This window comes from Cibotium barometz, chromosome 18 (genome assembly GCF_041138505.1).
Source record: "Cibotium barometz isolate CiBa-2024 chromosome 18, ASM4113850v1, whole genome shotgun sequence".
Classification (NCBI taxonomy): domain Eukaryota; kingdom Viridiplantae; phylum Streptophyta; class Polypodiopsida; order Cyatheales; family Cibotiaceae; genus Cibotium; species Cibotium barometz.
In genome coordinates, this window is record NC_141063.1 from 15691141 (window position 1) to 15706891 (window position 15751).

The 15751-nt window shown below is 44.5% G+C and overlaps 1 protein-coding gene across 2 annotated transcripts in view; it reads left to right on the top strand.

The window, feature by feature from the left end:
• MTR4 (RNA helicase, ATP-dependent, SK12/DOB1 protein) overlaps positions 1-15751 on the top strand; it is a 72342-nt gene that overhangs the window by 15452 nt on the left and 41139 nt on the right. For both annotated transcript variants that reach the window (XM_086812184.1, XM_086812185.1), the window contains exons 3-5: positions 1772-1990; positions 2143-2472; positions 3568-3672. In XM_086812184.1, the coding sequence (XP_086668310.1) occupies positions 1772-1990; positions 2143-2472; positions 3568-3672 (654 nt within the window). The remainder of the gene's footprint in view (positions 1-1771; positions 1991-2142; positions 2473-3567; positions 3673-15751) is intronic.

The window sequence follows — 15751 nt, forward strand, 5'->3', positions numbered from 1 at the left end:
ATCTTGTTTTATCTGGCATGCATATATGTATTTTCAGATTTCATGATTGATTAGATTTTGCGTGTTCAGTTGCCCTTTCCGTTTTCAATATTGACCCATACATCCGTTTAAGATCATTGGGACCGAAGACCGACATGTTGAAGTTACATACCATGTAGGCACTATGTTTTAGAACTATAGTATCAATGGAAGAAATTTTAGGGTTACCTTCTTCTTCAGTGACATGAGCTTGCCTTGGGCGCTTTCTTCACCTGTGGTCCGTGGACAACGCGCTCTCATATGGCCCTTTTGGCCAGAAATGAAACACCCGCCATCTTGGAAACTCTTTCTTTGGATTGGAATCACCCGAAGCTTGTGTTTGGTTTTTATTTTGTGAAGCCTTTCCAAACCTAAACTTTCATTTAGGTTTGGGACCCTGTTTGGAACTATCGAGAGTGTGAGGTTTTGAGAGACCTGTTTCTGAGTGTGGTTATCATAGTCTTCTCATAAATCCTAGTATACTTGATGGCATCCTTAAGAGTTCTGCTATGATTGTTCCTCAGGTGGAGTTTGTGATCTCGTGCAAGTCCATGGATAAAGACTCCACACAAAGTCGTGGCATCCATGTGCCTTGCTCGACACTCCAACTCTTTAAATCTCCATAAATACGTGTCAAAAGACATGTTGTGCATATCCAAGTCTGCAAACTTGGACACCACATTAAACTCATCCTCTGTGTGGAGGAACTTGTCTCGAATTGTGCCTCAAAGTTTGTCCAAGTAGTGGGTTTATCCCTGATTCTCTCGGCTAAGTAAGGGCCTTTCCCTTTAGGAGACCCATCACCATTTGTATCCTCCGGGCATTAGGGAAAAGGTAAAGCTCAAGTGGGAGTCTTCTTTCAGCCCTAAACACCATCCTGGAACAACCTGATGCAAAACGCAAGCAAGAGAGATGGAGAGAGAGAGAGAGAGAGAGAGAGAGGGAGAGAGAGAGAGCTGAGTTTCAGTACATTCATATGGTACAAAAAGGATGTACTATCTTGGCTAGCCCTTGGCTGCCCCTCAAAAGGTGGTAGATCACCTAATCAAAACCCTAGTCTAATGACTCTTTTTCCCTAGAGGAGTCAGTACCCAACAATGAGCACATGTGCCCCTTTTATAGGGCTGGATTGCCATCATGGATTTGCTGACCTGCTGTTGGCCAGATCCTGGACAAAATATCACTTCATTGCTGCAGCCGACAGAGTCCTATTCATTTCTTGTTCTGGCCGACAGCCTCCTGAGTCCTCCACAAAGTCATCCTGCCCAAACCAACAGCACCAGCTCCAAAATCTGGTCCTAATCTGATTCTTTATCTTGCTGCCCTTCAGGGATTAGCCTGCACATGTCTTGCACACGACAACCAAAGGGTCTATAAAACCAAAAGTTTTACATTTTCCCAAAAAAAAAGTAAACCAAAAGTGTTACAAGGTATCCATGAAGTGACTGAATCATGGAAAAAACCCAACTAGAGCTGAAAGGAAAAAAACCCAACGAGAGAGAGAGAGAGAGAGAGAGAGAGAGAGAGAGAGAGAGATTAAGCGTCTACTAAAGAACAATGGGCCTATGAGACCAAAGTGATAACAATAATGTCCATGGCATATCTCATCATGGAATTGAAAATAAAATAGAAAGAAAACATAAACATAGCTATCTCGCTGGGGTGATACAAAACTGTCCATGGAAACTCATCATGGAAGAGAGAGAGAGAGAGAGAGAGAGAGAGGTTTTTTTATTATGGGCTTCAATGGCAGGTGATGACAACAGAGATTCTTCGAAGCATGCAATATAGAGGATCGGAGGTCATGAGGGAGGTTGCATGGATTATTTTTGATGAAGTGCATTATATGCGAGATCGAGAGAGAGGTGTAGTTTGGGAGGAGAGCATTGTCATGGCACCCAAAAATGCTCGTTTTGTGTTTTTGTCTGCCACAGTACCCAATGCTAAGGAATTCGCTGATTGGGTTGCCAAGGTATTTTCTTGTATCTACACATGCATGCTTGCAAGCATGTGCACGCTTGCACAGACACAGAGGCATGCATGTACGCACATGTAGTCCTACCTTTATTGCATCCAGAGTAAATTCCATCAGTTTTAAGGTTTCTTTTGTGTTTCCTTATTCAGGTGCACCAGCAACCTTGCCACATTGTCTATACAGACTTTAGACCAACCCCACTGCAACACTACATCTTTCCGGCAGGAGGCGATGGTCTGTACCTAGTAGTTGACGAGAAGGGAACTTTTCGAGGGGATAATTTCCAAAAAGCAGTGAATGCTGTCTCTGCAGCCAACGAAGGGAAAAGCAAAACTGCAAATGGGAAACGGAAGAGAGGCAGTGAGAATGATGAGTCAAGTGACATTTTTAAACTGGTGAAAATGATCATGCTGCGGCAGTTCGATCCAGTTATAGTCTTCAGTTTTAGTAAACGGGAATGTGAAAGCTTGGCTATGCAGGTATGAAGTTGGTCACAAAGTTTTCTCTCTTTTGCCCATTAAGAGTTAAATACTTTATGTTTTACCAATTGTTTTTGTGGTTGCTTTCAAAATATGCCTCTGTGGTGGTTTGCAACATACGCTAAGAGATTCGTTTATGCTGTTGCAGACCCAGCTCAAGACTTTAGAGCCCTGTCTTCTAGTATTAGGGTGGGGGTCATTGCAGTTTTACACTGCGCATCCTTGCTGCCAGATGAGTTGATGGTGGGAGACTTGAATGGGAAATCAAGCCTGTCCACAGCCCACACATTCACATTTCCCGGACTATCATCCACAGCTGCTTTAGCCAACAAGGGAACACCTTCTCCCATGGATAAATTGGCCCCAAGCATCTATACCATGCAAGGAAAAGGATTCGTCATTTATGATCTATTCACCAAACTCTTTACTGACCGGGGGGGGGGGCAACAAGTTGTACATCACTCAGCCCATTCCTACCAGCATAAATATAATCGTAATCAATGTCGTGGCCAAGACCTCTCCCCAGAATTCTTTCTCTTATTTTCTTGTTGTCATCTTTTTGGCCTTACAACATCATGGCTTCTCTTGACAGTAGCTGGGTCATCTTATGATAAGACGCCATGTTGTTGTGGCTAATGTCAATGTCAACATACCCTTAGCTGTTGTGCCACAGCCTTTTATTGATTAAAATACCTGAAGGTTAGCAAATACTTCTACTTTCTTACTATGAATTTCTAGCTGTCAGCTCTCTTATCTTGACACTAGGGTGTTTCATCAATGGTTTGACTGTGTGGCTGTTTGTCAAGCAGTCCTTGCTACAATCATGGTTTCTAAAGCTCTCCAAATGCATTGAGAATTTGGGCGTCACAAGAAGATGCAGTAAATTGTGAATTTTCAGTAGTGTTTGCCTTGAACAGCCATTGAATTTGTGGCTTCTATTAAATAGACTGCTTAAAACAAATATGTAATAGATCGTAATAATGATGGGTGCTCGATACCCTTTTTTTTTTTTCTTCTTGTGCCCTGTGTGTGTGTGTGTGTGTGTGTGATGGTGTTTGCATGTGCTTGAGTGTGTGAGTCTGTGTGTGCGTGCAGATGGCAAAGTTAGATTTGAATGATGAAGATGAGAAGAGTTTAGTGGATGGTGTTTTTTGGAATGCGATGGATTCCTTATCAGACGATGACAAGAAGCTCCCTCAGGTGCATTCGAACACCCCCCCTCCCCCCCAACTACGCACTTTTTTTCCTTTTTCTTTTCTTGCAAACAAAAAAAAAAAACAATCAATTTTGTAGACTGTCATTTGAGTAGGAAGAGTGAGATTGTATATGCACCAGAATTAAGTGAAGGGTTGGAAAACACAATACATACACCTGATGCAGCAGCAACAAAAAATCTATGCTAGACAAACTTAGACAGGAAACCATGATAATAAGGTGGAGACTCTTCCAAGGCTGGTTGCCTGTTGGCTGTTTATAGAGCCAAGAACAAGCTGGTTCTCCATATGGAGAAAAAGCCTTCAATGCTTTGGGCAGCTGGACAAACCCCTCGGAATCTCATCTTATGCACCCAATGGGCATGTGTAATTCCCAAGTTAAAATGCACTGACACCTCCCACTCCCTCAGTTGTCGTGTAACTCTAGCATATGCCCGACACTAGAGAACTCACACTGAGTCTGAAGCATAGTAACAGGAATTGACCGTTTCCTAGTCAAAAATTGTGGAAACTCCGTTTCTCAGGAGGGGCTGTTTCCGTTTCCCTGTTTCCTATCCCACGATTTTCTCCTGGAAAGTTTTGAGTGATCTCTCTGGTAGGGGTATGTCTAGCCTCAGGTTCAGGGGTGCTCTTGGCAAAGATGCCTTGTTCTCTACTGTGCTGCCATCTCTTATTCAGCCATCAACAGCAGTAAAGCCAGCCATTCACTATCTTGTACAGTCAAGTTTTATCCAGCAGTTATCACCTTAGAGTTTGTCATCTTGGGATTCCTGTCCGTATCACGTGAAGAAGTTCTTGAGGGTGTTTGAAAGCCTCAGAATTTGGATATTGGTACTAGCTTGGTGAAAGACTCTTGTGAGTCATCCTCGTGGTGAGCTCGGCATTAGTTATCTTTTGCCTCGACATTGACTTTGGCCCGATCTCGACATCGACACTTTTGTTTGATATTGTATTCATTTGTTGTATTGGTCCTGGCTTGGAAAAGCCCATGGATTGTTCCTGAAATAAATTCTTGAAGAGGAGGTGGGGCCTGTTCCCCACTCAACGTGGTGTACTATGTGAGACCCCTATTCCCATCTCTCTCTCTCTCTCTCTCTCTCCCTTCTCTCTCTCTCTCTCTCTCTCTCTCTCTCTATCTTTATCTCTCGTACACGTGGTTGCATCTGTCAGTGCATGCTCCATTGGGCTTATAGTGGTATCAGAGCAAGGATTTCTCTTGAAGAAATCTTTTTTGGGGTGACAGAACCATGTCGAGAATTGAGGGAGACCAAGGGCCTCAAGAAGGGAACAACTATGAATCCAACCCAGAGCATCAAGGAGGAATCCAAGGCCGCTAATCTGTCTCTCATGAGACCGCAGTCATGACATCAGCTGAATATTGAGACTTTCAAAAGTTCAAAAACTACCTTCAAGAAGAAGAGTTTCTAGCTTGGAGAGCCAAGAAGGAACAAGACTACAGAAGAGCTCAGATGTTCGAAGACTTTATCAAACAGTAGACCACCGAAGTCGAAGGTGTGGAAGTCGCCATAGCGTACTTACGAGGTAAAGAGGTTACCATTAGAGAAGAACCCAAAGTCACCTGATCCATCACTCATGGAGGACAGAAAGAAGCTACCCCTAGACCCGCTCTATCAGATGCAGCCTCTTCTGGCCTAACAAAAGAGAAGAAGACAAAGGAGCCTTCAACTGGCAAAGTGGATTTCAAGCCGGGAGAGACAAGCGTATGAAGTTTGATACCTTTTATGGAAAGCGGGACACCCAGAAAGCTCTATGTGACATGTGGGGTCTTTGACCGTCGTAAACACAACCTTAGTCTAACTAAACTGCACTTAATGATGCTTAAGAAAGACAGATAGTGCCAATGCAATGCAGCTATATTAGATGATGAATGCGGTTACAATGAGATCCAAATGGATCTATGCTGTCCTAGATGATGTCTACCCCTGGAAAAGAGGGAAACATGCTGAATAATGATGAAGGATGGCTGTCTTGACTCCAATGCTGAGTTCCACCACTTGTATGCTAGTATCCCTCTATGTAGGAGTTGGGAAGATGGCTGAATATGCTGAACTGTATGCGATGCTGGACTGAATGCGATGAAGGGCTGAAACATTGATGTCAGATGCCCCTTCCATGGACTAAAACGCTGATGAGTCTCTATTTATATGGGGGACTGAGCTTGGCTGCAGTCGGCCAGATGTAGAAAGCCCACGACTGCCATAAAATACCATAAATGCCATAAAGTGGTATAAAATGCTGGTTGGCTGAAACGCTGATGTAAACATGCTGTCGGCTGCCTCCACAAGCCCCAAATGCTGGTCTAGATGGCTAATGTGATGCTACAATGTTGAATCCAACCCATACCATGTGGTACATGCTGAAAACATTCATTTAGATGCCCATAAAATGCCTGATAAATCCTGATGATGTTTATGATGCTAAAATGATGCCATGTCACTGTACACCTGAATAGTGTGCACGTGACACTCTATCCTTCATTAAACAGTTTGACGTCGCCTTTGGAGGAGAGGACTTCTCCGAATAGTCCAAACTCCGCATGGTCCATATGCACTTAAAAGATGCCGCCTTGAAATGGTGGCTAAAAGTGGTTCAAGATGGGACCGAGTCTACTTTATGGGTTGATTTCAAAACCATGTTCAACAAGAAGTTTCTTCCCGCAACCTTCGAGGCAGATGTACAGAAGGAATGGGATGAAGTAAAGCAAAAGACGGGAGAAAGTGCAGCAGCATATCTTAATAACTTCTCAGCCGTCTCATTGAAGTTTACCTCATATACTCCTATCCCACCATTGATGGAAATGCGAAAGTTTGTCAATGGATTGCAACCAAAGCTTTTGCAAGCAGTCTATATGACGGGACTTAAAACCTTGGAAGAAGCCCAAGACAAAGCCTTGCAAGCCGAAGCTCTATATATGCCTTAGATGGTGGGCAAATCAAAGAATGAGAATCGAGACTCGTCCCAAAAGAAGAAGTTCAAAGGGGGATCTCAAGCAAGGAACGAGCCACAAGAAAAGAAGAACAAAAATGAGGATAAACCCCCATTGTACCAAAAGAAGCTATCCCACAAGCAACTCGAGGAGTATGTCAAAGAAGGTAAATGTTTCCTATGTGGAAAGAAAGGACACATGGCTGCAAAATGTCCTGATAAACCAAATCAAGAAGCCAAACCGCCCCAAAGTAACGCATTACCTAAAGAACTCCAACATCAAGATGATACACAACCAGAGAAGAGGCAACTTTTCAAAGCCTGGGGCAAAGTGGCAAACCAACCAGTACTTATTCACTTCGATAATGGTGCTACCCACCACTACATCCATCCACGAGTGGTTGAAGCCATGAAACTCCCTTCGGATAGGTTCGGAACTCCTATTACAGCAGGTGCCGCCTTTGAAGGTACGTCAGTCGAGGTGACTTCTATTTTGGGAAAGCTCCGCTTACAAATTGGAGACTATGCGGATCATGAGAACTTTGTTGTTGGCAAAATTGGACATTGTGATGTGATTTTGGATACACCTTGGCATAAGAAGATAGACCCGGCCATTGATTGGGTTGGAAATAAGATTAGGTTTCCTTTTAAAGGCAAGAATGTAACTCTTGATGTAGAAGTTCAGGGGAATTCCATTCCACTCATTAGTCATGTACAAGTTCCTAAAGCAATAAAGTAATCTATTTCCTCGTACTTGATATATGTAAGAGATCCAAAGGAATCTGAGGGTGATGAGTCACTCTCAACTCTTAATCATGAAAGGAAAGATTTCCTAAAGAAGTATGAGGATTGTTTTGCAGATACTCTTCCAGGAGAGCTACCTCCAAAGAGACTGGAAGATCATAAGATTGACATGATAGTAGGAAGCTCACCTCCTAACAGACCTTGTTATCGAGTGAGTCAGGCTTAACAAGAGGAGATTATGAAGCAAGTGACTGAGCTTATGGAAAAGGGATTGATTCGATCTAGCTCATCACCTTTTTGCTCCCCAATCTTATTGGTTCAGAAAAAGGATGGTTCTTGGTGTATGTGTATTGATTACAGGGCTCTTAATAAGATCACTGTAAAGAACAGGTTTTCTATCCCTAGGATTGACGATATCCTGGATAGATTGGATGTAGCCACTATCTTTAGCAAGATTGACTTGAAGAGTGATTACCATCAAGTCAGGATTGTTCCAGAGGACATTCATATGACCGCATTCAGGACTACCTTTGGACTCTATGAGTATTTGGTGGTCTTACCAATGCCCGGGCTACCTTCAATCGAATGATGGAAAGAATATTTCGAGCACATAGAAAGTTTGCAACTACTTTCTTTGATGCCATTATTGTGTGTTCAAAGAATGAAGAAGAGCATCGGAAGCACTTGGATATGGTATTTCAGGAATCGCAGAAGCACAAGTTGTATGTGAATAGCAAGAAGAGAGTTCTTTTTGTCAGAGATTCACTACTTGGGCCATATAGTGTCCAAGGAAGGGGTCAGGATGGACCCAGAAAAGGTCAAGGCTATTGTGGAATGGCCAGAGTTGACTAGTGTGCATGCAGTTCAAAGTTTCCTTGGCTTATGCTCTTATTACAGGAAGTTCATCAAGTGGTTTGCTGTGGTAGCAAGTCGACTACATGATTTGACAAAGAAAGCCGTGGGATTTCGGTGGACCAAAGCTGAAAAAGAATCCTTTGAATCACTAAAGTTTTATGCTAGTAAAGGACCGATATTGATTATTCGAGATTTGTCAAAGCCATTCATGGTAGAGTGTGATGCTTCAGGAGATTGCATTGGAGCAGTCTTGAACCAAGAGGGCCATGTTGGGGCCTATGAGAGTCGAAGACTGCAAGGAGCCGAAAAGACCACACCTACATACGAAAAAGAATTGGTGGCTATCATTCATGCCTTGAAGATTTGGAAAATCCATTGTAGGGGATAGAGATCCTCGGACTATCAGTTTCTTTTGGAGGGCACTTTTTGACAATATGGAGACAAAGCTGAGTTTTTCTTCGGCTTATCATTCTCAAGATGGACAATGCAAAGCTCCTTTTGAGATTATCTATGGCAAACCATTGTTGTTGCCTATTTTTAAGACCAAGGAAGAGATCTTCCATGCGGACGAGTTTGTTAGAGATTTGGATATGGCCTTTGCACAGGTTTGGAAGGCTATTGAGACATCTCAAGCCAAGCAAAAGAAAGCTGCAGATAAGCACAAAAGGAAGGTCGCTTTTGAAGAAGGGGATTGGGTGTTATTGCGATTTGAAAAAGCAAGACTTAGAAAGTCAAAAGCTAAGGAGCTCAAGGAACCCAAGCTTGCTCCCCAAATATTATGGACCTTTTCAGGTTACCAAGAAGATCAACAATGTATGTTATCGTTTGGACCTTCCAGATCATTGGAGGATACATAATTGTCAGAATATGCAACGGAGATGATGACAAAATCTGAGAACACAAGAGCAAGTGCAGTGCAGAAAAATACAGCAATGGAGAAGGAGAGAGAGAGGCGTGTAACTCTGCTCTATATACACAAGAAAATCCCGAAAACCTAATACAACAAGTGGGGGGCCATGGGGCCATTTTATATGGCCCCACATGTGCAGTCGGCCAACAGTAGGACAGCCGACAACACCCATATAGACACCCGATTGCTGCATCTCAAGTCGGCCAACATCAAACAGTCGGCCTTCACACGTGTGAAGTCAGCCAGTAGCAAAGAGAAGCAAGGAGCAGTCGGCCAGTGTCTGAATACACAGTCCTGTAGTCGACCAGCATACAGAGGTAGCCGACATGCACAGGACACCCTCCCACTGTAGAAAAAATAAGGAAAAAATGAGAAAACACCTAATCCGGGCGGGCATACCCACAATAGAGGCCCTGGTGTAAATATACAGAAAGGAGATGACTGCTAACAATAATGCCTTCCATGTCAGTTTATTGAAGCCATATACAGGACTAAGAGCCTATATTGGAGGATCCACTAGAAGTGGAAGGACAAGAAGAAATCTTGTCCTTCCACTAGAAGTGGAAGGACAAGAAGAAATCTTACAGTCGAAACAAATTGTATTCCATTCCGTGAGAAAAAGAGGAAGGACAGTGGTCAGGAAATTCCTCTTGAAGTTTAAGAACTATTTGCCTATGGATGCGAAATGGATGCCAGAAGAGTCCTAGATATTCTTTGAGCTTATGAGGAAGCAGTTGGTCCAGATGTATTTGAAGTACAGGCTTGAAACGTCTTGTGATCAAGACAGATTTAAGAGGGAGGGATTGTATCCCTAGCCCTCTTCATTGTATATATTTATACTGAAATGGAATTGATCATTATCTTGTTTATGTATTGGTCTTAATTGGATATTCTCTAGTTTGGGTGGCAACAATGCTCGAAAGCCTAAGGAGCAAGATTTGCAAATGGGAGGCAGCGATGCCAGAAGACCCATTGGACGACAACGATGCCAGATATATTGGACTTTGTAGTCAGCGACCAGGTGGCCCAGATGACTATATTGGATTTTGTAGTCGGGCGGTCATTGTGACTAGATGGCCCAAATGATTGTATTGGATTTCATAGTCGGGCGGTCAATGTGACCAGATGGCCCATATGACTATTGATGAACTCTCAGGAGGCAGTCATAGCGACTAGATGGCCTTGAGGGTAGATTGAGTGGTCCTAGTGACTAGATGGCTCAGCACGGTTTCGATGAAACCAGACAGGACAATCCATGAACAGGAGGATCATTTGCAAACTAATGTCTATTTGAATTTCTTTGACTTTGTGTGCTGTTTTTGATGCGTGAACAATGCTTGGATTTATGGCATGTGATAGTCCACTGGGCTCCATACTACCTAGCCAGCACGTGGAATACCCAGTAGACGCAAATGATGTATACTTGTTTGTTGACAAGCTTGTGTCTAGTTTTTGCAGAAGGTGAGTATGCATTTATTATTTCTAACCCCTGTTACAGGATATGAAGAACATGTATCATCAAGAACAAGGACATCGGTCAAAGAAAGGCATAAAGATGTTGCTAGAGGAGCAGAAGGCACCACATATATGAGGAAAGACCAGATGCACAAGAGCACCAGATGGGGCTAGTACCACGATCATATGCATGCCACGGTTGAGGACAACTGTGATATAAGAGGGAGGAAATGTAACTATTTGGTCCTCCATGCTCTTTTCATATGATAGAACTCATGCTTGGACACATGGACATAATGATGGACACATGGAAACAGGGTTCCTAATGCTGGCATTGGAAAAAGCACCCATCTTGGTCAAAAAGCAGGAAAAAGCAAAAGGCAAACTTTGTTGACCGAAAAGCTGAGGGCACCGTTGGAAAGAGGACATCGAATTGGATCAAAAGCTAAAGATCGCTTTTCCAAAAAGCTGCTCTAGGGCCAAAAAGCAAGGCCCTAAAGATTGTAAAAGAAAATCAAGATTTTTGGCTATTATTAAAATAATATTTAAAAGAAAAGCAAAAGCAAAGTATGGCAAAAGCATGGCAAGTATATAAGGAGCCAATATCTTCTTGGTGAGGCATAGAAAGTACCCGTGGAGATTAAGGAGATCTTGTGAAGAGTCATTAACGTCAATTTTCCCTCTCTCTTGACACGCCACCCATCTCCTCTATCTTAGCCGCTGGCAGCCACCCCAGCAGTGCCACTGCTCCGCCACCCTGAAAACTGTGCGCCGCCTGCACCTCCTACTGTCTGGTTGCGCCACCTTTGCAGCATCGACTACCACTGTTGCTCCGCCAGCCACCAGCTGCCACCTGTAGCGCTCATCTGTACATCAGCGATACCCTGCTTCTACTACACCTCCTGTGCACCTCCGCCTTCCTGAGAGTAGCGCCGCCCAATCGCCAGCGCCAGCCGCCTGAGTCTCTTTGCATACAGCCGCCGCCCTTGCTTGCGCAGCTTCTGCCTTGTTGTGCCGTCACCGCCTTCACTACAGCTGTGCGCCACCCCTGCTCTGTACACTAACACTGATGCACCTCCTCAGAATCGCTGTCTCTGAGCGCCGTCTTCCCTCTGAGTGCCGCCAGTACTATCTGCTGCCTTGGAGAGCACCGTTTGGCGCCATAAGCATTGCCCCGATCTGCCTGAACAAGCTCGGAAGCACAGCCTTGTTCTCTACTGTGCTGCCATCTCTTCTTCAGCCATCAACAGCAGTAAAACCAGCCATTCGCTATCTTGTACGGCCCTGTTTTATCCAGCAGTTATCACCTTCGAGTTTGTCATCTTGGGGTTCCTGTCCATATCACGTGAAGAAGTTCTTGAGGGTGTTTGAAAGCCTCAGAATTTGGATATTGGTACTAGCTTGGTGTAAGACTCTTGTGGGTCATCCTCGTGGTGAGCTCAGCATCAGTTATCTTGTGCCTGGACATCGACTTCGGCCTGATCTCGACATCGACACTTTGTTTGATATTGTATTCATTTGTTGTATTGGTCTTGGCTTGGAAAAGCCCGTGGATTGTTCTTGAAATAAATTCCTGAAGAGGGGGTGGGGCCTGTTCCCCGCTCAACGTGGTGTACTGTGTGAAACCCCTATTCCCACCTCTCTCTTTCCCCCTTCTCTCTCTCTATCTTTATCTCTCGTACACGTGGTTGCATCGCACGCTCCATTGGGCTTACATGGTTCCTACACACATATTACTTAAGCATATTTGACACAAAATATTGAGCATCGAAATTAACATAAATTTCATACTTGTAACACTCCTCCCATTTGAAGAACAATTGTTCTTAGTTGTGTAAGGAATTTGAACTCGTAACATAAGTATGGCTCAAAGGTCTCCCTCAGCTATGTCATGGGGAAATGTAGCTCGATGGCGATGGAGGATGTCAGCTAATGAGGGGATTGTGGTTGACGTCCATGGGGCCGGGGGCATCGAGCACGCTGGAATGTGGAGGCCCGGTTCAAGGTAACTCCTCTCCAGCGAGGTGGATTTGCAGCAGCCCGAGGTGGGTCCACGGGATCCACTGTATGGGTGTCCTACTCCTCTTGGGCCTGGAAGAAGCTCGTGATGGTGGTTGGCGAGGGAGGGGTCGGGGTGGCTGGGGCCGAAGCTCTCTCAAGAAAATGTTCCTATGTTTGGGGAGCTCGACCAGGAAGAGCCCTTAGCAATGCTGATCCGCAAAGTCAATGATCTTGGAGAGTGGGCCAAATCCCTCATGGAACAGACAGTGAAACATCCCGAGGGTCTCATAGTATACTGGGCGGCGACATATGTAATGCTCCTCTGTCTCGACTCTCAACCTCTGTGTGGCATATTCGGCATATCGTCTCCTCTTGGGTCTTCGTATGAGCTCCCCGGCTGTGAAAGACACACTCAACTCTTCCTGTCTCCACTTTGAGGCAGTGGGATGAAACTCGTATTTGGCCAATCGCGATCCGCATGGCATGGGACATGTGAACACTCAGGTAGCCCGGTTGCTATATGAATCCATCTTCAGTGAGTGTGAGGAAGTGATCTTTGTAGAAGTGCATCTTAGATGGGAGCTCCGAAGGTGTGATCCACGTGGAGTGGGTGTAAAGGCTGAGAAGATCTAATCAAATAATCTGGTTGGTCTCATGAGAGAGCTGGAGAGAAGGGGAGTCCGAACTGTACAGAAGGGGTGGGAGGCTGTGATATGCAGCGGAAGTCTTTGTATTGGTTGATCCTGTCACACAATATGCTCACACCGTCTTCTGTATCCTGAGTTTCGTGAGTTTAGCAATCCATTTCATTTACTTCAAACTTTAAAGAGATGAGAGAGAGATATGAACACTGTACACCAGATTGGGTCCCGAATTACCCACTGAAGGGCCCCCTATCCCGATAACGAGATAGTATTTGCTTTATTACTTTAGAGAGAATGACTTTGGACTGTAGATAAGCCAAACGCAAGATCTCGGAGGATCGGAGTAAGGCTGATCTGTACACTGCTGTAGAAACACCTCGATGACTTGATCTTGAGCCTATGCACTCCTCCCAAGGGCATGAGGAAGGGCTGCACACCTGAGGCTCAAAGAAGAAGAAGGTGGACTGTTCTACACACTGTTAGAATGCTGAAAACACATATGAATGCTGAGTTACCTTCACCAGATGACTGCTGAATGTGTTGATGATGCAGAGAATGCTGGATACTGATGCAAACAGCAGATTCAGGGCTGGAAACTGCTGTGGACTGAATCTTCAAGGCTGGATTCTGCTGTAGACAGAAACGCAGGTGTCTGGAGAGGACTATGGACTGAAACGCAGCAGCAACAGATGGTTTCAGGGCTGGAACTGTACGGCTGGAGCAAAACGCAGGTAGGCTGCTGTGAGGCTGCACCAAAACGCAGGTATGAAGGCTGTTTGCTACTGGTTTTCAGGCGTGGAACTATGATGAACTGTGGGCTGAATATGGGGGACTGTAAGGGACTGAATCCGGGCTGCTTTGGTGCTGAAACAGGCTGATTGAGGGCTGAGGACAAACACCTAGGGCTGGACTGAAGCTATGGTTCTCAAGGGCTGGAGAAGAAAGCTTATGGGCACTAGGGCATGGATTAGTCTTATGCTGAGAGCAAGAGAGAGAGGAGAGCTCTTAGCACAATGAAGACTGAATGAGCAAAAGAGGCTCTAGGCAAGCCTATTTATACTAACTGGAGGTTGGTCATTAATATTTATAAATGCCCAATAATGCAAATAATGATAAATAAATACTAATAAATATGGGAAAAATACCAGATAAATCCCAGTAAATTCCCTAAGGCTTTGGGGATGTTCTAAATGATGCACAGGCATATGTATGCATATTATGCAAGATGCAGAGTGCTTTCTGATGCAAACCCTAAGGCTTCTACTGACTCTACATGCATGAATGATTCTCTCCAAGTGGGTTAAGGGACTTGACTGACTGACTGACCCACTAAGGCTGAGGAATGACCTACGTAGCTCGTGCCTGACTTATCCTGGACTGAGGATGTACAATGGGGTCACGGCATACGACAAATATCATCCTACTGGGTTCTACAACTGTACAAATGATGCACTTCTGATGATGAGCCATCTTGTCACCATGCACTTAGTGCAGAGTGCATGTGACATTCCCTCCTGATTAGCTTGGCGGCAGGTTCATGGCTTCCAAGTAGTCTGCCAATAACTGGGGGTACTCCTGGAAGAACTCTTCGTCGAGCCATACGGCTTCGTGGGTGCCTCGATCTCGGAACTTCGTATAGAACTGACGAATCCGTCGACCGGAACCATGCTTCCATCGATGAAGAAGGATCTGCTCAGGCTCAATAACTTCTGCCTCGTCTACCACGTCTGGCTGCTGTTCATCTGAAACATCAAACACTTCTGGACCAACATATGGTTTTAGCCAAGAAACATGGAAAACATCATGCATTGTCCAACTGGCAGGCAACTTTAACTTCATTGAGACATCACTTATCTTCTTAACTATTGGAAAAGGGCCAAAACTACGGAATGAAAGCTTGGGACAACGTTTGCCCACTTGTTTCAATCTCTGCTTCATGATACGCAAATAGACCCAATCCCCTTCCTTGAAGTGGACATCTCGTCTAGATTTATTTGCCTGTCTGCTATATGCTTCCTGAGCTTTGGTCAAGCGGTCTTTGACTGACTCAATGATCTCGGAAAATGCTTCCGTGGTTTTATTAGCCTCTAAAGATGGAGACACCATTCTCGTCAAAAGAGAAGAAAAACGGCGACCAAAGGCTGCTTCATATGGAGTCCGTCCGACACTGGATGAATGAGTGTCGTTCAAGATAGCTTGGACCAACGGAAGATAGTGCTCCCATTTGGACTGCTGGTCATGACAATATGACTTGAGGACATCGAAGGCCAATTGATTATAAATTTCTGTCTGGCCATCTGTCTGGGGATGGAATGCACTGGACAACTGCAACTTAGTTCCAAAGTTTTCAAATAATGCCCTCCAGAAATGCGAGGTAAACTTGGAATCTCTGTCTGATGTTATGGTGCTAGGCAAACCACATATTGGATACCAATGCTTGAGAAACAGACGTGCTACGTCCTCGGCTGTGGCCGTATGCTTGCATGGGATGAGCATGCAGAACTTACTAA